This window comes from Leptodactylus fuscus, chromosome 3, assembly GCF_031893055.1.
Source record: "Leptodactylus fuscus isolate aLepFus1 chromosome 3, aLepFus1.hap2, whole genome shotgun sequence".
NCBI classification, from domain to species: domain Eukaryota; kingdom Metazoa; phylum Chordata; class Amphibia; order Anura; family Leptodactylidae; genus Leptodactylus; species Leptodactylus fuscus.
The window spans coordinates 75843046-75864034 of NC_134267.1; the positions used below are offsets into that span (position 1 = coordinate 75843046).

Here is a 20989-nt window from a genome sequence, read left to right on the forward strand (position 1 = left end):
TGTTCGGATCAGCTGATCCGAAAAGTACTCGCTCATCTCTACTGGTGAAGAAGGCGACATAGTTGGGAAACATGGAGTAAGAGGGAGTATGTGATATAAACAATGTGAGCTGACCTTTAACCCCTTCCCGCCAATGGCATTTTTTGATTTTAGTTTTTGACTCTCCTCTTTTTAAACCCCATAACTTTTTTTTATTTCTCTGCTCCCAGAGCCATATGAGGTCTTAATCTTTCTGGGACAAATATTTGTTCATGATGCTGCCATTAATTATTCTGTATAATGTACTGGGAAGCTGGAAAAAAATTCAGAATGGGGTGAATTTGAAGAAAAAGTGCATTTCTGCGAATTTCTTCAGTTTTATGGCGTTCACTGTGCAGCCAAAATGACATGTCCCCTGTATTCTGTGTTTCGTTACGATTCCGGTGATACTAAATTAATATGATTTTATTTACATGTTAACCCTTTAAAAGAAATCCAAAACTGTTAAAAAATTTTTTATGAAAGTCTCCATATTCTGACAGCCGTAACTTTTTTTTTTTTTTTTTATTTTTTTTTTTTGTGGGGCCAGGTATACTTTAAAGTTCTACCATTTTTGGAAAATGCTATTGTTGTGATCGCTTCTTATTCAAATTTTTATCGGAATGAAAACGGCGGTTTGGCACTTTTAGCTATTTTTCCCACTACGGCGTTTACCGTACAGGAAAAATATTTTTATAGATTTGTAGAGTGAGCGATTTCGGACACAGGGATACCTAACATGTATGTGTTTCACAGTATTTAACTACTTTTATATGTGTTCTAGGGAAAGGAGGGTGATTTGAATTTTTATACTCTTTAAATTTTTTTTATTTTATTTTTTTGCATTTATTAGACCCCGCTAGGGGTCTTGAATCCCAGGGGGTCTGATCACTAATGCAATGCATTACAATGCTAATTCATTGCAAAAAATCATTTCTTTTGCAGGCTGCATAGACCAGCCTGCAAAAGAAAGTGAATGTGGACCAGCCGGAGAGCTTTTACAAGGCTATCATGGAAACCTGATGTCGGCCCTGGAGCTTGCTCCAGGCGCTGGTGATCAAGAGGCAAAATGACGGCGCCCATGCGCCGCCGGAAAAAATGGCCACGGTCAAAGGTGCCGGAGGAGTTAATGCCATTGACATTGCAAAAAGCAGTAGATACCTGGCGTCTATGGTGGCCGCCGTAGTTACACATCCGGCATACGCTGCACTATTACGGCAGATGTCAGGAAGGGGTTAAATAGGGCAAAGGGCAACAAGTACTGTCAGACTGGAAGAAACTAATTTACACATTCTATAACGGTAAGTTCCATAGTCTCACCTATATTTTATTTTTCCTATCAATATGTCTTTTGTAGAATGGGAGGAAATCCATGCAAACACGGGGAGAACATGCAAACTCCTTGCAGATGTTGTTCCTGGGGGGATTCGAACCCTGGATTCAAGTGCTGCAAGGCTACAGGGCTAACCACTGAGCCACCGTGTTGCCCCTTAGTCTCACCTATCTTGTAGTAAATGTCTATGTTGCTGGAAAAGTGTAATCTCCTCTAGATGTAAAGGAAACTCCCTACCTTAGACAGGCCGATGTGTAAATAGATCATTAGGCTTTGTCCTTTCATGTATTTGTACATATAAAAAAAACAAAAAACTCTGATAGTCTTCAGTAGTTGATACCTTTTTAATGGCTAACTAATAATGATGACAGATTACAATGTTTCGGTACTCTAGGCTCCTTTCTCAAGTAAATTTAAAGAGGACCTTTCACCATTTTGCCCATAGGCAGTTCTATATAGTGCCGGAAAGCTGACAGTGCGCTGAGTTCAGCGCACTGTCGGCTTTCCCGATCTGGGCCCAGTGTGAAGAGCTTACGGTCCGGTACCGTAGCTCTTCTATGGTCAGAAGGGTGTTTCTGACACTTAGCCAGAGACTCCCTTCTTCACAGCACAGCCAATGACGCTGTGCTGTGAGAGCACACTGCGAGAGCCTGTTAGAGCCGACTGCGCATGCGTCATCCATGAGGCCCAAAGAAGACAGAGACGGAGCTGCGGAAGAAGGCGGGTAGGAGACGGAATAGCCTTTTAAGGCTATTCCGATGTGATCAAGAAGGAAGAAGTTCTTTTAATGGTAGAATCCCTTTAACTCCTCGCGTGCCGAGCGCTTCCATTCATTTCAATGGAAGCGTGCCATTGAAATGAATAGAAGCGGCTGGCACGCAGGGGGTTAAGCGGCCGCCGGCAAATTCTGCCGGCCGCCGCTTTCAATCACATATAAGGCGCACCGGACAGCGCTGCGCCTTATAGTTCGGTGCGCCTTATAGTCCGGTGCGCCTTATATATGGACCTAGGCAGGACTATAAGGCGCTCATGGGTAATGCGCCTTATAGTCCGCAAAATACGGTAAAAATTCTAGGTTCTTATCAGTTCTCAGGTCAGTGATTTCTGTAAATTGACATAAAACCATGTGACCGATTTAGCCCCTTCTCCAGTGTTTGAAGCAGGGTCATAAATTTACACTCATTAATTCCTTGTTCTTTCTTTGATTTGAAATTCCCTTTTAAAACCAAAATTTTCATGTGATCGATATTATGATGCTCATGCAGAAATGTTTTGATATGGAAAGGTCCAGTCTTCGTTCTTTAATTGTATGGCAATGTGAATTCATACGCATTCTAAGCTGCTGTCCGGTCTCTCCAACATACAGATTCTCAGTGGGGCATTTGGTGAACATTATCAAATACACTACATTAGGTGTGCTACAGGTGAATGTACCTGGGGTTTTATATTCCCTGTTAGTCTGGTATCTCTATCCTGTCAGTGGTCAGTATGTGAGGGGCAGGTTTTGCACCTTATCTGTCCGCATGGAAATGATCCTGTGTTAGTTGGGGGTGACTGAGCATCTAACAACCATATTCCTGAGGTTTGATGGCTGTCTGTAGCACAGGAGAGGGGGGTCTGGAAATATGGATTTTAGATGGTGGTCTTTTTGTAGAAGTGGATGTAATTTGCGTTTGATTCCTCTCAGCGTCTCCAGGTGTAGGTTATATGTGACAAACAGGGGCACCTGATTGTTTTCCTGTTTGGTATTGTATTTTAATAAATCCAATCTTGGTATTCTTGTGGCCCTGGTGATTTGGTTATCCATTGTTCTTGGATGGTAGGTGTTCGTCTCTATCTACAGGGTTTGAATATATGCAATGATATCTGATGGCCTGGCTGTATACAATGGAGTTCTTTGTGTTTAGGAATCTAATTTGTTGCAAAATTCTAAAACGACAGCCATGAAGGAAGTCAGAGTTCTCCTCAAGCGGAGCTGAGGGGGATCAGCGCCAACAACACGCTCATCATATGCTGTCCCAACGAGCTGCTGAGATGCCGGAGCTATCGAGGGCACAGGAATGAGTTCAGTGGCAGGCCAGCTTAACAGCTGCTAAAACGCCAGAGCAGGCGCCTCATCAATGCCAACACACTCATTATATGGAGCCCCAGCGAGCTGCTGAGATGCTGGAACAATCACAGGCATGGTATGAGGAACAAGTTCAGCAGCAGGACAGCTTTAAGTGCTGCCGAAATGCCAGGGCAGGCAAACCATCGACGGCAGCAATTTACTGAATATAGGCGGATCAACGCCAACAACACGCAGATGAAGTCACAGGCAGAGACAAACAAACGACATACAAAATACACGAGTGCAAAAAATGAATTATACCCGTGCGTGTATGTGTGTGTGTGTGTATGTATGTGTATATATATGCGACTTCATCTGCGGGTTGGTGTTAGTTAGCCAAGTGCTGTTGATTCGCCTGCTCCTGCTTCTTGGCTGTGCTATAGTGCTACCTAAGCTCTGCTACAGCTGACTATTTGGATTACAGGGGTGTTCTTATGTCAGTGTGTGAGCAGCTTCTGTGTTTGAAATGGCTGAATGGATGTTGCTGAAATTTGCTACAGTTTGATCAGCCTGCTCCTGCATCTTGGATCTGCTACGTTGCGTCTCTGCACTGCTACATATGTGCCGATGCGCAGCATACGTAGCTGTATGGACGTCTCTGCATGTGGGTGCATACTGTGCTGCATCTGTGCCCAAGCTCGGCTACATCCTGCAATTTGGCCATTTACCGCAGCGATCACCACCTGTGGCGGGCGAGATGGCTAAACAGACATTGTGGAACTTTGCAATGGTGACAGTGGATCTCAAAACTGCTATGATGTACCTTTAGGAGATGCTACCATTTATCCAAAAAAGAAGACACATCTTTGAAGACCCTACAGAGAGATGAGTTTAAAATAATCAAGCCTTTAGAGGCAACACGATGGCTCAGTGGTTAGCACTGCAGCCTTGCAGCGCTGGAGTCCCGGGTTAAAATCCCGCCAGGAACAACATATGCAAGGAGTTTGTATGTTCTCCTCGTGTTTGCGTGGATTTCCTCCCATTCTATAAAGACCTACTGATAGGTGAAAAATTTTTTACATTGTGATCCCTATGTGTCCGGAAAGTAGGAACACAATATGAAAGGATGGACTTTAGCCGGTATATGAGGCGTTTTTTTTTTTTTTGTTTTGTTTTTGTTCAATCAACAAGTGACTGTAAATGCACCATTGTGGCGCTGCAGGTAGACTGAGAAGTCGGTTTCCTACCCCTCGCTGCGACATGTGAAAGGAGAAACAAAGAGAGAGCGACATCTTGGTCTACCTGCAGTGCCAAAATAGTGCATTTCTGGGTCATATGTTCATTAATAAAAAAACAAAAAAACCTGCTTCATATACCGGCTAAAGTCCACCCTTTCATTTTGTGTGCTTACTTTCCGGACGACCTGTATATCAAATTGTGCCATGAGATATTGGTGTCAGAATCCTGTATTTTGCTAGTCTACCACTATTGGCCGCTATTCCTCTTACTTGGGGCCGTTTTCAGATTGTCGTAACATGGCTGCTATTTTGCTCACATACTAACGACGCAACCTCTGAAGTTCCTGCTGTTCATCATTACTGGTGTTAGTCATAATTCCATATCTGATGGCCTACTTGAAGTCCAGTTATGGGTGCAAAAACCCTGTGTTACATCCATTTGATAGCTTCCAAAAACTGGTGTTTCATTTTGTTTTCTGACTGACTAGAACTTTTCCGCCTGTCACAGGCTTTTTGATATGTTAAATTTTAGTGATGCTCATTATTTTAAAGAGGACCTTTCACCGATTTGGGCACAGGCAGTTGTATATACTGTTGGAAAGCTGACTTCAGCACACTGTTGGCTTTCCCGATCTGTGCTTGGGGTAAAGAGCTATCGGTCCCGTTACCGTAGCTCTTTACAGTCAGAAGGGAGTTTCTAACAGTCTGTCAGGTACGTCCTTCTTCACAGCAGCGCCTATCGTGCTGTGCTGTGTGAGCAGGGAGGAACGCCCCCTCCCCTTCTGATGGTACTTGTCTATGGACGAGCACTGTGAGCAGAGGGAGGGGGCGTTCCTCCCCGCTCACGCAGCACAGCACGATGGACCCTGCTGTAGAGAAGGACATAACTGACACTGTCAAACGCCCTTCTGACTGTAAAGAGCTACAGTATCGGGACAGATAGATCTTTACCCGGAGCACACATCGGGAAAGCCGGAAAGCTTTCCAGCAGTATATAGAACTGCCTGTGCCCATATCGATGAAAGGTCCTCTTTCGGACATGCTCATTCTTTGGCGAATCGGCCTGAAGACACTCCTTTCTCCTGACTAGGCCCATTCATTGGGCCTAATCCAGAGCGGAGTGCGTGACTGGATGCCAGGTGGCCTCAGGTTCCAGACCGAAAAAAACAGTGTGAACTTACCCTTAATGATATCCTCCCCCTGGAAGTGAAAAAAATTAGTTTTATTAAATATCTATAACTTGTTCACGGTCACATATGGTGGTGAAGTATCTTTTTTAAGATAAAATATCCTGACAAATATATTTTAAAAACCTGTATTCCTTTTCCATCTAGGGAGGAAACAATGCAGGCCACACAGTTGTGGTAGATTCTGTTGAATATGATTTTCATCTTTTGCCAAGTGGAATTATAAACCCTAAAGTTACTGCTTTCATAGGTAAGTCTGCCACTCTTTTAGCTTGTGATTTTTATTAAATCTTTTTGTACTTAATTGATATTTTAAATCATCTGAAAAGCTTGTAGTTTAGCTGCAATTCATTGTATATCTTGATAATATATCATATTTTCCGGTGTATAAGACAAATTTTTAACCCTTGAAAATGCTCAAAAGTTGGGGGTAGTCTTATATGCCAATTGTTGTCTTATAGAATAGGTGTTTTAACTATAACTGCTGCACCAATCTCGGGCATTAACCCTTCTGGCGCCTTGGTCAAAACTGACTGAAGCACCATTTCACCAGTGATCACAGGCTCCCGGAGCAACCTGTGTCCCATTTCTATGACAGTCGGGAGCCTTGTGAAGGCTCTCCAGTCTGTGATTTTATACTTTCTATTGCAGGCTACTCTACTAAGGATTTTTGCATTGCATTAGCATTGTAATGCATTGCATTAGTGATAAGACCCCCTGTGCTTCAAGACCTATGGGGGGGGTCTAATAAATGCAAAAAAAAAAAAGCTAATTAAATTAAAAAAAAAAAGTATTAAAAATGCAAATCACACCCTTTCACTAGAACACATATAAAAGTACTTGGATACTGTGAAACACACAAACATTAGGTATCCCTGTTTCTGAAAACGTCCGGTCTATAAATGTATAAAAATATATTATTTATTCCATTAATTCCATGGTGCTTTACATTTGAGGGTTTACACAAACTATACAAGACAAATATAATACTAACAGTGACCAACTAGCACAGTGGGATAGAGGACCCTGCCTGCAAGGCCTTCTGAGGGAAGAGGGATAGAGACAGAAGGTGAGGGTAGAGACATTTCAGATAGTGGTATGGTGACAGTAGTGTTATTGGATGTTGTAGGCCTTCCTGAATAGGTGAGTGTTAAGGGCCTTCTTGAAGTTTGTGATTTTGGAGTTCAGTCTTGTGTCTTGGTAAGGAGTTTGGGGGATGTACTAGAGATAGCTTGGGGACAGTTGTGTGAGGAGCATATAAGAGCAGAGATAAGATAAATAATCCTTTAATAGTCCCACAGTGGGGAAATTTCAGTATGTTACAGCAGCATAGTAGTACAGATACAGGATAATACACAGTAATATATTACAGAAGTGAACACCCATATGCTGAGAAGAGAAGATATACTGGAGTCTATAGCAGCTAAGGAACAGAGAAAGAAAGAAGGAAGACTTCATAATCCTTATCATTACCGTATTTTCCGGACTATAAGGCGCACATAAAAACCTACGATTTCCTCAGAAATCGTAAGTGCGCCTTATAGTCCGGTGCGCCTTATATATGGATGGAAGCGGCGGCAAAGTCTGCGTGCCGCTTCCATACATACATAAAAGGCACCGTAAGGGTGCATTCACACTACAGAACGCCAGCGTGTATCACAGCCGTACACGCCGGCGTGACAGCAGGGCTGCCGGACACTTTCCATTCATTACTATGGGAGCCGGCATGCGAGCGCTCCCCATAGAAATGAATGGAAAAAAGCAGTCCATTCATTTCTATGGGGATCGCTCGCATGCCGGCTCCCATAGAAATGAATGGAAAAAAGCAGTCCATTCTTTTCTATGGGGAGCGCTCGCATGCCGGCTCCCATAGAAATGAATGGGAAGTGTCCGGCAGCCCTGCTGTCACGCCGGCGTGAAACAGAACCCTGAAACAGAACGTGAAACTTACCGAGCGGTGCAGGGTAGGTGGGCGGGCATTCAGGCCTCCTCTTCCTCCGATGTCCTGACCACTTCCTCCGGCGCTCGCTAACTGATGATGGCCTGGGCGCATGCGCAATATCATAATGCTTCTACTGCGCATGCGCCCAGGCCATTATCAGTTCGCGAGCGCCGGAGGAGGAGGACGGAACATCGGAGGAAGAGGAGGCCTGAATGCCCGCCCACCCTGCACCGCTTGGTAAGTTTCACATTCTGTTTCAGGGTTTTATGTTAAAACGGGGGGGGGGGGTGTGTGTGTTAAGAATAGAAGCGGCTGGCACGCGGGGGGTTAAGTGGCCGCTGGCAAAGTCTGCCTGCCGCCGCTTTCAATAACATATAATGCGCACCGGACTGCGGCTTATAGTCCGGTGCGCCTTATATATGAACCGAGACGGACTATAAGGCGCTCATGGGCAATGCGCCTTATAGTCCAGTGCTCCTTATAGTCCGTTTTCTGTACGGGAGTGATCTTCATTTGGTCTGATGTAGATTATACAGCCTGATCGCAGTTGGAAGGAAGGACTTGCGTTAGTGCTCCTTCTCACATTTGGGGTGAAGCAGACGGTCACTAACAGTGCTGCTAAGTGCCATCAAGGTCTCATACATGGGGTGGGATTTATTCTCCTGCATGGAGCCCTTCTGATCAGCCTGTCAAGTCTATTTCTGTCCCTGCTGTATATACTGCTCCCCCAGCAGGCCACACCAAAAAAGATGGCTGAAGCAACCACAGAATTAAAAAAGGCTAAGAGGCTGCTGGACTCCGAAGGCCCTCCGAAGGAGATTAGGTCAGAGATATATGGAGGGGACAGCTTGTGGATGGCTTTGTGTGTCAGCATTCATATTTTGATCTCTAATCGCTGGGCAATGGTTAACCAGTGAAGAGATTGGCAAAGGGGAGCGTCCGATGAAGAACGGGGGAGAGGTGTATTAAGCGAGCAGAACAGTTTAAGGTAGACTGGAGGGGAGGGGGGGAGGGGCAAGAGTATTTGCAGGGAGGCCATGGAAATGGGTGTTACAGTAGTCTAAGCGGGAGGTTGAGGGTATGAACTAGCATCTCTGTGGTTTCAGGGGTGATTGTAAGCGGCAGGAGGTGTTAAGGTTTTGTGTGTGTGATGTGAAGTATAAGTCAGAGTTCAGGGTTATCCTGAGGTAGCGACCCTGTGGGATAGGGGTAAGTGTGGTTCCATTAACTGTGATAGATGGGTCAGATAGAGGGGATCATATGGGTTGGGGCGAGGATGATGAACTCTATTTTCTCCAGGTTGAATTTGAGAAAGCGGGAGGAGAGAAAGGAGGTTACGGCTGCTAGGCACTTTAAAACTTTGGCCAACAGAGAGGTAGCTTCTGGTACACAGAGAGATATTTGAGTGTCATCAGCGTAGCAATGGTATTGAAAACTGAGATTGTATGAGTTGGCCGAGGGTGTGGATAGAGAACAAAAAGAGGGCGTGACGAGGAGGAGGAGCCGCGTGAGTGGGAGACGCTGAATGTGCGGTATTAGGAGATCCAGGAAAGGCCAGGTCTGAGATGCCAAGGAATGATAGCATTTCTAACAAGAGGGACTGTTGTCCACCACCTTGACCTCTTCTCTGCCTTTGACACAGAGTAGCGACGCATGGCTGTGGCAGTTAGGTCATCAGTGACTTTGGTTAGGGCAGCGTCACAATATGCTCATGGACACTCACACAAACGACATACAAAATACACCAGTGTAAAACTGGACAATTCTAATGGACCCACTACACAAATAAAGCATGAAATCTACCCGTGCAAAGCTGGGCCCTCTCTCTCTCTCTATATATATATATATATATATATATATATATATATATATATATATATATATATATATATATATACACACACACACATATTTGCACTGGTGTATTTTGTATGTGGTTTGTGTGTATGTCCATAAGCGTTATGTGCATCTCATTTTGGATATCAGTGAGAAGCCTGTGATCAGTTATGGATACCTGGAGTAAAGCTGTATCTAATCCTTCCCCGTGTAGTACTGTGTTTAGATGCAAGTATCTAATCTTTGTTGGTGTGGTACTTTGTGCAGATGCACATATCTAATCCTCCCCTGTGTGGTACTGTGTGCAGATGCGTGTATCTAATCCTCCCCATGTGGTATTGTGTGAAGTGATGCGTATCTAATCCTACGGCATGTGGAACTGTGTGTAGAGGAGAGTATCTAATCCTATAGCATGTGGTACTGTATGCAGACGCGTGTATCTAATCCTATGGCGTGTACAACTTTGTGATGACGCGCTTATCTAATCCTCCTGCGTGTGGAACTATAAGCAGACGCGCGTATCTAATCCTACGGCATGTGGTACTGTGTGCAGACGTGCTTATCTAATCCTCTGGTGTGTGGTACTGTGTGCAGATGTGCGTATCCAATCCTCCCCTGTGTGGTACTTTGTGCAGACATGCGTATCTAATCCTTTAGCGTGTGGAACTGTGTGCAGACGCGCATATCTAATCACTCTACATTCTACTGGGAGAAGAAGAGGCAACTGTGGAGATCGCTGCCTAATACGTGTCCAGCTGTCGCCAAACAAGAGGAAGATGAGACTCCACGGACTGTTATATTTATCCCAATACACCCGCCCCACCCCAACCCCACCTCCTCCCCCGTGTGGTACTGTGTTCAGACGCATGTATCTAGTCCTCCCCTGTGTGGTATTGTGTGAAGAGGTGCGTATCTAATCCTTCGGCATGTGGTACTGTGTGCAGAGGTGCATATCTTATGCTCTGGTGTGTGGAACTGTGTGCAGATGCGTGTATCCAATCCTTTGGCATGTGGTACTGTGTTCAGACGCATGTATCTAATCCTTCGGCACGTGGAACCGTGTGCAGACGCACGTATATAAGCCTCTGGTGTGTGGGACTGTGTGCAGACGCGTGTATCTAATCCTATGGCGTGTGATACTGTGTGCTGATCTGTGTATCTAATCCTCTGATGCGTGTATCTCAGTTTGGATACCAGTGTTGTATTGTGCATGTGGAGTGACCGTGTGTATTGCAGTTGGAATATGAGTGAAAAACTTATAGGTTTGTATTGGCTAAGGAAGGGGGGGGGGCATTGTGTTTAGAATGCTGTATCTCAGCAATGGTACGTCCGAGGGGAGTCTCGTCTTAAACCTTCCCGGATACCTGAAGTATCTCTGTACTAAATTTGGTGAAGATCGGTCCAGTTGTTTGGTTTGCGTTAGAGAACAGACAGACGCCGGGTGATTGGATACACGCATCTGCACACAATACCACATGCTGTAAGTTAGATATGTGCGTCTACACACGATTCCACATGCTGTAGGATTAGATACGCGCCTCTGCACACATTACCACTCAGGGGAGTATTAGATACGTGCGACTGAACACAGTACCACACTTTGGAGGATTAGCTACATGCCTCTGCACACAGTACCACACGCCAGAAGATTAGATACGCACGTCTGCACACAGTTTCACTTACCGGAGGATTAGATATGCACCTCTTCACACAAAACCACACGGGGGAGGATTAGATACACGCATCTGCACAGACACCGGAGGATTAGATATGTGCATCTGCACACCGTACCACACCAACAAGGATTACATACTTGCTTCTAAACACAGTACTACATGGGGAAGGATTAGATACAGCTTTACTCCAGGTATCCATAACAGCTGATCCCAGATTTTTCACTGATATCCAAAATGAGATGCACATAATCACATGACACTTATGGACATACAGACAAACCACATACAAAATACACCAGTGCAAAATTGGACAATTCTTATGGGGCCACTACACAAACATAACATGTATTATATCCGTGCAAAGCTGGGTACTCTAGTCTCTAGACTCCTCTAGTCTCTCTATAGTATAAAAATGAATTCTTGTCTGTCTGTTCTCTAATGCAAACCAAACGACGTACTGTTGCGGAGATACAGCATTCCAAACACAATGCCCCCCCACCCTCCTTAGCCAATACAAACCTGCAAGTCTTTCACTCATATTCCAACTGCAATACACGTGGTCACTCCACATGCACAATACAACACTGATATCCAAAAGGATACACGCATCAGAGGATTAGATACACGGATCAGCACACAGTATCACATGCCATAGGATTAGATAAACGCGTCTGCACACAGTCCCACACACCAGAGGATTAAATACGCGCTTATGCACACAGTTCCACACACTGAATGATTAGATATGTGTGTCTGCACAAAGTACCACATGGGAGAGGATTAGATGCGCACCTCTTCACACAGTTCAACACGCTGGAGAATTAGATACGCATGTCTTAACATAGTACCACCGCCAGAGGATTAGATACGTGCATCTACACACAGTACCACACAGAGGAGGCTTAGATATGCGCATCTGCACACAGTACCACACGCCAGATGATTAGAAACGCACGTCTTCACACAGTACCACATGCCATAATATTAGATGTGTGTCTGCATACAGAACCATATGCCAGGGGATTGGATCCGCGCATCTGCACACAGTTCCACACACCAAAGGATTAGATACGCACGTCTACACACAGTACCACATGCCGTAGGATTAGATTCATGCGTCTGCTTACAGTTCCACACGCCAGAGGATTCGATACATGTGTCTGTACACAGTTGCACACGCCGTAGGATTATATATGCGCCTCTTCATACAATACCACATGGGAGGATTAGATACGTGTCTGCACACAGTACCACAAGCCAGAGAATTAGATACGTGTCTCGGCACACAGTACCACACGGAGGAGTATTAGCTACGCACCTCTTCACACAATACCACACGGGAGGATTAGATACGCACATCTGCACACAGTTCAACACGCCTGAGGATTAGATATGCTTGTCTTTACATAGTACCACCACCAGAGGATCAGATATGCACATCTGCACAGAGTACCACACGCCCGAGGATTGGATTTGCACATCTGCACACAGTTCAGTATGCCAGAGGATTAGAAACACACTTCTGCACACAGTACCATACGCCGGGGGATTGGATACATGCGTCTGCACGTGCCGTAGGATTAGATATGCGTGTCTGCCTACAGTTCCACACGCAAGAGGATTAGATGCGCGCGTCTGCACACAGTACCACATGCTATAGCATTAGATACGCGCGTCTACACATAGTTCAACACGCCGTAGGATTTGATGCGCGCGCCTCTTCACACAATACCACACAGGGGAGGATTAGATACGTGCGTCTGAACAAAGTACCACACTTTGGAGGCTCGCATACATGCCTCTGCACACAGTACCACATGCCAGAGAATTAGATATGTGTCTCAGCACACAGTACCACACGGGGGAGGATTAGATACGCACATCTGCACACAGTTCTACACGCCAGAGGATTAGATACATGCGTCTTCACACAATACCACACACCGGAGGATTAGATACAAGCCACTTCACACAATACCTCACGGGGGAGGATTAGATTCTTGCGTCTAAACACAGTACTACACGGGGAAGGATTAGATAAAGCTTTACGCCAGGTATCCATAACAACTGATCACAGTTTTTTCACTGATATCCAAAATGAAATGCACATAATCACATGACGCTTATGGACATACACACAATCCACATACAAAATACACTAGTGCAAAATTAGACAATTGTTATGGGGCCACTACACAAACATAAAATGTAATATACCCGTGCGAAGCCAGGTCCTCCTGCTAGTTATATATAAGTAATAAGTATAGTAATGAGTGAAGGGTGTGGTCTGGGAAGACTGGTATGTCCCAGCCAGGCAGCAAAAGGTTGTTTGGTAAATTCCCACACCAGGGAGGTCAACTGTGTAAGGCCTGATAATAGTCTTTGTGTGAAGACTAGTAGTGTGGCACCATACTGACATAGCCGACCTGTCCAAACTGAATCTCCAAAGCAGATACTGTGCCACCCGTCTTTGCCAAGGTGGCAGTCTGGTAGCCAGGCTTCAGTATAGTCAGGGAACAGTTTTCCTATGTTTAGTGAATATATACACAAGGTTTTTTGATCTTTGTCCTTAGAACAGTGTGCTTCAGCAGTTGTGTATGTTGGGCAAGGTATGTATATATGTTGCCACTATATACAGTAGAGGGTAATTTAAAGCCTATTGGTTAGTCATTATTAAAGTTAAAAACTTTTAATATTTGCAGGTTTTTTTTTTTTTTTTTTTTTTTGCGATTCTGTGTAGACCTCTGATATGCTACAGGCAAGCCTTGTTCTCAAAATCTAGCATTTGCTACCCCTCTTCCTGTTACTGACAAGAAGTAATAGCCAAATGGAACCGCATTTATGACTGGGCTATTTGCACATGACCATGTGCACGCCGGTTGTGATTGATGTCATACCGGTGCCACCTGTGCACTAGCTGTGATTCCGCGGCCCAATTATTTAAATGAATAGGGACCAAGGAAGCACTGGCCTTGAAACCGGACAGGAATAGTATGTAACTTTTTCAGATTGCACAGCACACCGTATATAAAAACATAATTTATTAATTCATATGTACAACCACCTTCATGCAACTTCGCAGCAGAGTTTGCAAGCAAAAATTGCACAAAAATTCTAAATTGTCACTAAAGGACGGCTCATGTAATTTCTTTATGCAAACAAAATGAACTTTCCAAAAAACTGCAATATGTGAGGAGTTCATACATGACACATACACACACACACACACACACACACACACACACACACACACACACACACACACACACACACACACACACACACGTAAATATATATATATATATATATATATATATATATATATATATATATATGTACACACTCACCGGCCACTTTATTAGGTACACCATGCTAGTAACGGGTTGGACCCCCTTTTGCCTTCAGAACTGCCTCAATTCTTCGTGGCATAGATTCAACAAGGTGCTGGAAGCATTCCTCAGAGATTTTGGTCCACATTGACATGATGGCATCACACAGTTGCCGCAGATTTGTCGGCTGCACATCCATGATGCGAATCTCCCGTTCCACCACATCCCAAAGATGCTCTATTGAATTGAGATCTGGTGACTGTGGAGGCCATTGGAATACAGTGAACTCATTGTCATGTTCAAGAAACCAGTCTGAGATGATTCCAGCTTTATGACATGGCGCATTATCCTGCTGAAAGTAGCCATCAGATGTTGGGTACATTGTGGTCATAAAGGGATGGACATGGTCAGCAACACTCAGGTAGGCTTTGGCGTTGCAATGATGCTCAATTGGTACCAAGGGGCCCAAAGAGTGCCAAGAAAATATTCCCCACACCATGACACCACCACCACCAGCCTGAACCGTTGATACAAGGCAGGATGGATCCATGCTTTCATGTTGTTGACGCCAAATTCTGACCCTACCATCCGAATGTCGCAGCAGAAATCGAGACTCATCAGACCAGGCAACGTTTTTCCAATCTTCAATTGTCCAATTTCGATGAGCTTGTGCAAATTGTAGCCTCAGTTTCCTGTTCTTAGCTGAAAGGAGTGGCACCCGGTGTGGTCTTCTGCTGCTGTAGCCCATCTGCCTCAAAGTTTGACGTACTGTGCGTTCAGAGATGCTCTTCTGGCTACCTTGGTTGTAACGGGTGGCTATTTGAGTCACTGTTGCCTTTCTATCAGCTCGAACCAGTCTGGCCATTCTCCTCTGACCTCTGGCATCAACAACGCATTTCCGCCCACAGAACTACCGCTCACTGGATGTTTTTTCTTTTTCGGACCATTCTCTGTAAACCCTAGAGATGGTTGTGCAAATAAATGCTGCTGCACACCGTATGTAGGTGAAAGGTGAAACAGAATTGGACCGCACACTATTAAACAGGGAGTATGGGTGCTAGCAGACAGAGTCCTGCGACTCTTGTACACAGTATAAATAAATGCTGCTGCACACCGTATGCAGGTGAAAGGTGAAACAGAATTCTTTATTGGTACATATACGCCATGAGTTGGTTTGGAAAGCATAAAGAAAGCACTAGATCATTGCAATGGACATAACGTTTCGGTCATTTTGGACCTTCATCAGCAGCAAGCAGAGTGCGCAGAGGAATCATGTGCAGCAGCATTTATTTATACTGTGTACAAGAGTCGCAGGACTCTTTGTCTGCTAGCACCCATACTCCCTGTTTAATAGTGTGCGGTCCATTGCTCTCTATATATTACTATTACTCACCTTGGACCAGCACCTGTATTTGGCCAAATGTCTCATAATATATTCTCCTATAATACTGAGGCAGCCAACAAAATTATAGAGAATGTTTCTTGTCAACACGCCATGATTCCTCTGCGCACTCTGCTTGCTGCTAGATCTTATCTGATGAAGGTCCAAAATGACCGAAACGTTATGTCCATCGCAATGATCTAGTGCTTTCTTTATGCTTTCCAAACCAACAAATATGTACCAATAAAGAATTCTTTCACCTTTCACCTACATACGGTGTGCGGTCCATACTGTTTAATAGTGTGCGGTCCATTGCTCTCTATATATAGAGATGGTTGTGTGTGAAAATCCCAGTAGATCAGCAGTTTCTGAAATACTCAGACTAGCCCTTCTGGCACCAACCATGCCACGTTCAAAGGCACTCAAATCACCTTTCTTCCCCATACTGATGCTCGGTTTGAACTGCAGGAGATTGTCTTGACCATGTCTACATGCCTAAATGCACTGAGTTGCTGCCATGTGATTGGCCGATTAGAAATTAAGTGTTAACGAGCAGTTGGACAGGTGTACCTAATAAAGTGGCCGGTGAGTGTATATATATATTTATATTTACAGGGGCAGGTGTTAAAAAAAATAACAACTAGAGATGAGCGAGTACTGTTCGGATCAGCCGATCCGAACAGCACGCACGCATTGAAATGAATGGAAGCACCTGATACTTCCGCTTTGACGCCGGCCGCTTAACCCCCCGCGTTCCGGCTACGTCCATTCATTTCAATGCGTGCGTGCTGTTCGGATCGGCTGATCCGAACAGTATTCGCTCATCTCTAATAACAACCAAAATCGCAGAAATGCGCCAACCCATTAATTTGTGCATGCAAATTAAATAGGACTTTACATAAAATTTTTATTTTCCATACCCCTATAAAAATTTTAGCAACTTATCCGTTCATCTATAGTGATAAATGTTATTACTTTTATTTTAGCGTGTAATGCATATTGCTAGAGGTGTATTTTACTGTAGAGAGCTCAGGTATGGACTGGACAGGAATTGAGTGAAATGTAAACTTTATTTATGACTTTGTGTATATGTTGTGTAAGCGTCTGGGTCACAGCGCCAATGAACTTATTTTTAGAGGGTATTACTTAAGAATACCCTACTTGTAAGGCTCAGGGGGAAATTACATTCTCCCTCTGAGACAGAGCGCAAAAGTATAGAATGCTCTCTGATTGACAGGAGTTACAGAGACAGAAGCCCCTGCTTCTGCTTTTTATGGGGTCACATACAGGTTAAGCACAGATAATGATCATTCATTATCACTGTGCAGGCTGCAGGGCTCATCTCCTCCCTCTCCTTCCTACTACAGTTCCTAAGATGCTTCCTTAGACAGGAGGGGGGACACTTTAGAGCCCTATATCTCAAGACTGGATGGGGCTATCATGATGGTTTAATTCTCATCTGTAAAATGAATCTTAATCTTCTTTTTAAAATGATTCCAAGGTCTTCATGATGGCACTTAGTTTTGGAGGGATTTGAGATCTGCAATTGGTTCTCTATGCCAAATAGTTAAGATAAGATCCTTTAATAGTCCCACAGTGGGGAAATTTCAGTATGTTACAGCAGCATAGTAATACAGGTACAGGATACACAGTAATATAATACAGACGTAGACACACATTTGCTGAGAAGAGAAGATATACTAGGAGTCCATAGCAGCTAAGGAACGGAAGAGAAAGAAGGAAGACTTCATGGTCATCGTCATAATCATTAGTTCTCTGTGCGGAGTGATCTTCGCTTGGTTTGATGTAGATTATACAGCGATTCACTGTTGAAGACGCTATTTGGCATAGAGAACCAATTGCAGATCTCAATTCCCGACAGCGTTTTCAACAGTGAATCACTCCATAACTAAGTGCTATCATGACGACCTTGGAATCATTTTAGAGGAGATTCTCTTCTTTAAAACGAATCTTAAACCATCAAGATAGCTACATCCAGTCCTGAGATATTGGCTTTAGTAGGGAGGTCATATTAGCTACGTCATCCACTACAGAAGTGGGTTGTTTAACTATAGGGCCACCCGGGAGTCGGGCGGTCGTCATAGCTGCCGGTTGTCTACTGTTGTACACAGTAGACACCCAGCGCTAATGCCTCCGGTAGGTGCACGGACCGATCAGAGGCATTAACCCCTCTGGCGCCTCTGTCAAAGCTGACCGAGGCGCCATTTTGCCAGTGATCGCTGGCGCCTGGAGCATGATATTCTTTTGCAGGCTGCTCTATGCAGTCTGCAAAAGAAATGACGATTTTTTTGCAATGTATTGTAATGCATTACATTAGTGATCAGACCCCTTGGGGTTCAAGACCCCTAGAGGGTCTAATAAATGCGCAAAATAAAAATAGTCAAAAAAAAATATTAAAAAAATTTAAAAGTATTAAAAATTCAAATCACTCCCCTTTCCCTAGAACGCATATAAAAGTAGCTAAATACTGTGAAACGCATACATGTTAGGTACCCTGTGTCCAAAAACGCCCACTCTACAGATCTCTAAAAAAAAATATTTTTCCTGTTTGTTAAACGCCGTAGCAGGAAAGAGTCAAAAGTGCCAAGCCGCCGTTTTTTCACTGTTTTGCTTCTGATAAAAATTTTAATAAAAATTGATAAAAGCAATAGCATTTCCCCAAAGTTGGTATAACTAAAAAGTACACCCGGCCCTGCGAAAACAAAACAAACAAAAAAATCCTCCCTATACATCCCCGTACATGGAAGTAAAAAAAAAAAGTTATGGTTATCAGAATATGGTGACTTTTAGAAAAAATTTGTTACACAATATAAGCAGATGCTATTTGACAAAGAGGGGCACAAAATGCTACCTTTAAACACACGAATTCTAACTAGCATAAAATATAACTTTTATTTTGATCAGCTAAAAATAATATAGCCAGGGCTATTAAAACAAACAAATAACAAACACACCAGCAGGCGTGATTAGGACAACTCCCAATACACTCTTTCAGTATGTGTCCCCACAGACTGCTGGCGCAATTATATTGATTTAAATGAGCATCCAGGGAATAGTAAACTAACTCTCTGGCACATGCTAGTAAACACCACTTTATAGGTTCAAGAATAAGAGGTTGTTACTCTAGCTGCTGCCGTAGCTGTATAGGATAATCATCCCCCCATTACCCTGCTCTGATATCTTGCATAGAGCCCTGGAGCCTATTGACACTCATGCACACTTACACACATGCCACCCTATGTAAGCTAGGTGCGGCTTTTTTACAGATTAAGTGTGCATACCAAATGCTGGTCTTAGTAATTTACTGACATTTATGCTCTTTCACTATGTCCCTGCCTGTTCAAAATAAACTACAGGTATCCAGGTTTAAGATGCGCATAATAAAATCTCTCAACGCGTTTCAAAGTTAAACTTATCATCAGGAGAGGATGTAAATCAAAAAAATAATAAAGATGTAGTTGCGGTTAAAACCGCATTTCCCGGTCCCTGATGGTGGGAGCCGGTACGGAGTGTCTCAGACACTCCGTACCGGCTCCCACCATCAGGGACCGGGAAATGCGGTTTTAACCGCAACTACATCTTTATTATTTTTTTGATTTACATCCTCTCCTGATGATAAGTTTAACTTTGAAACGCGTTGAGAGATTTTATTATGCGCATCTTAAACCTGGATACCTGTAGTTTATTTTGAACAGGCAGGGACATAGTGAAAGAGCATAAATGTCAGTAAATTACTAAGACCAGCATTTGGTATGCACACTTAATCTGTAAAAAAGCCGCACCTAGCTTACATAGGGTGGCATGTGTGTAAGTGTGCATGAGTGTCAATAGGCTCCAGGGCTCTATGCAAGATATCAGAGCAGGGTAATGGGGGGATGATTATCCTATACAGCTACGGCAGCAGCTAGAGTAACAACCTCTTATTCTTGAACCTATAAAGTGGTGTTTACTAGCATGTGCCAGAGAGTTAGTTTACTATTCCCTGGATGCTCATTTAAATCAATATAATTGCGCCAGCAGTCTGTGGGGACACATACTGAAAGAGTGTATTGGGAGTTGTCCTAATCACGCCTGCTGGTGTGTTTGTTATTTGTTTGTTTTAATAGCCCTGGCTATATTATTTTTAGCTGATCAAAATAAAAGTTATATTTTATGCTAGTTAGAATTCGTGACAATATAAGCAGAGGCCCCTAATTTTACCACAAAAAAAAAACTGGGAAAACTTACTCTTAGACTCGAGTATAAGCCGGGGGGGATGGGGGGGGGGGGGGGTCGGGGAATACTGGAAAATTTAAAAAATTAAAATGGTTAGTTTGTGGGTGCTGGGGAGGGGGTGTTTTGGTTGTCTGTCTGCCCCTGACCTTGAGGACTGGGTTTTTCTCCCCACATGAAATTCAGCCTGGCTGAATATAGGGTATCTGCAGTGCTCCTATTATCCCCTTCCCGACGGAACAGAAGCACTGCAGATACCCTATATTCAGTAGATCGAGCACTTTCAGACACGGATACCTAATGTGTTTGTGTTTCACAGTCATTTTCTACTTTTGCATGTATTCTACGAAAAGCAGTGATTTAGAATTTATTTTTTTTTAAAGCTTTTCTTTCTGCCACTATTTTATGGGAGATTCTATACATTGATATTAAGACTGGCCATAATTATTTTTTTTTTTTTTTTTTTTTGCTGACTCGAGTATAAGCCGAGGGGGGCTTTTTCAGCACAAAAACTGTGCTGAAAAATTTGGCTTATACTCGAGTATATACGGTATGTGTTACAAATTATGAATATTATTTTTTATGTTTTTAGGAAATGGGGTTGTAATTCACCTACCTGGTTTATTTGAAGAAGCGGAGAAAAATCTGATAAAAGGGCAAGGTTAGTAAAGCATATTTATGTATTCTTTTGATAACTTATGACAAAAGTTGTCATAATCAATGTGTACTATCACTTTTTACCATAAAGTGTATGACTTGTAAAGGG

General features: G+C 43.6%; 1 protein-coding gene across 1 annotated transcript in view; it reads left to right on the plus strand.

Moving 5' to 3' along the window:
• The window catches only part of LOC142197492 (adenylosuccinate synthetase isozyme 2), a 140047-nt gene that overhangs the window by 8968 nt on the left and 110090 nt on the right, over nt 1–20989 (plus strand). The window contains exons 3-4 of the mRNA XM_075267793.1: nt 5974–6076; nt 20816–20884. Coding sequence (XP_075123894.1) covers nt 5974–6076; nt 20816–20884 — 172 coding nt within the window. The remainder of the gene's footprint in view (nt 1–5973; nt 6077–20815; nt 20885–20989) is intronic.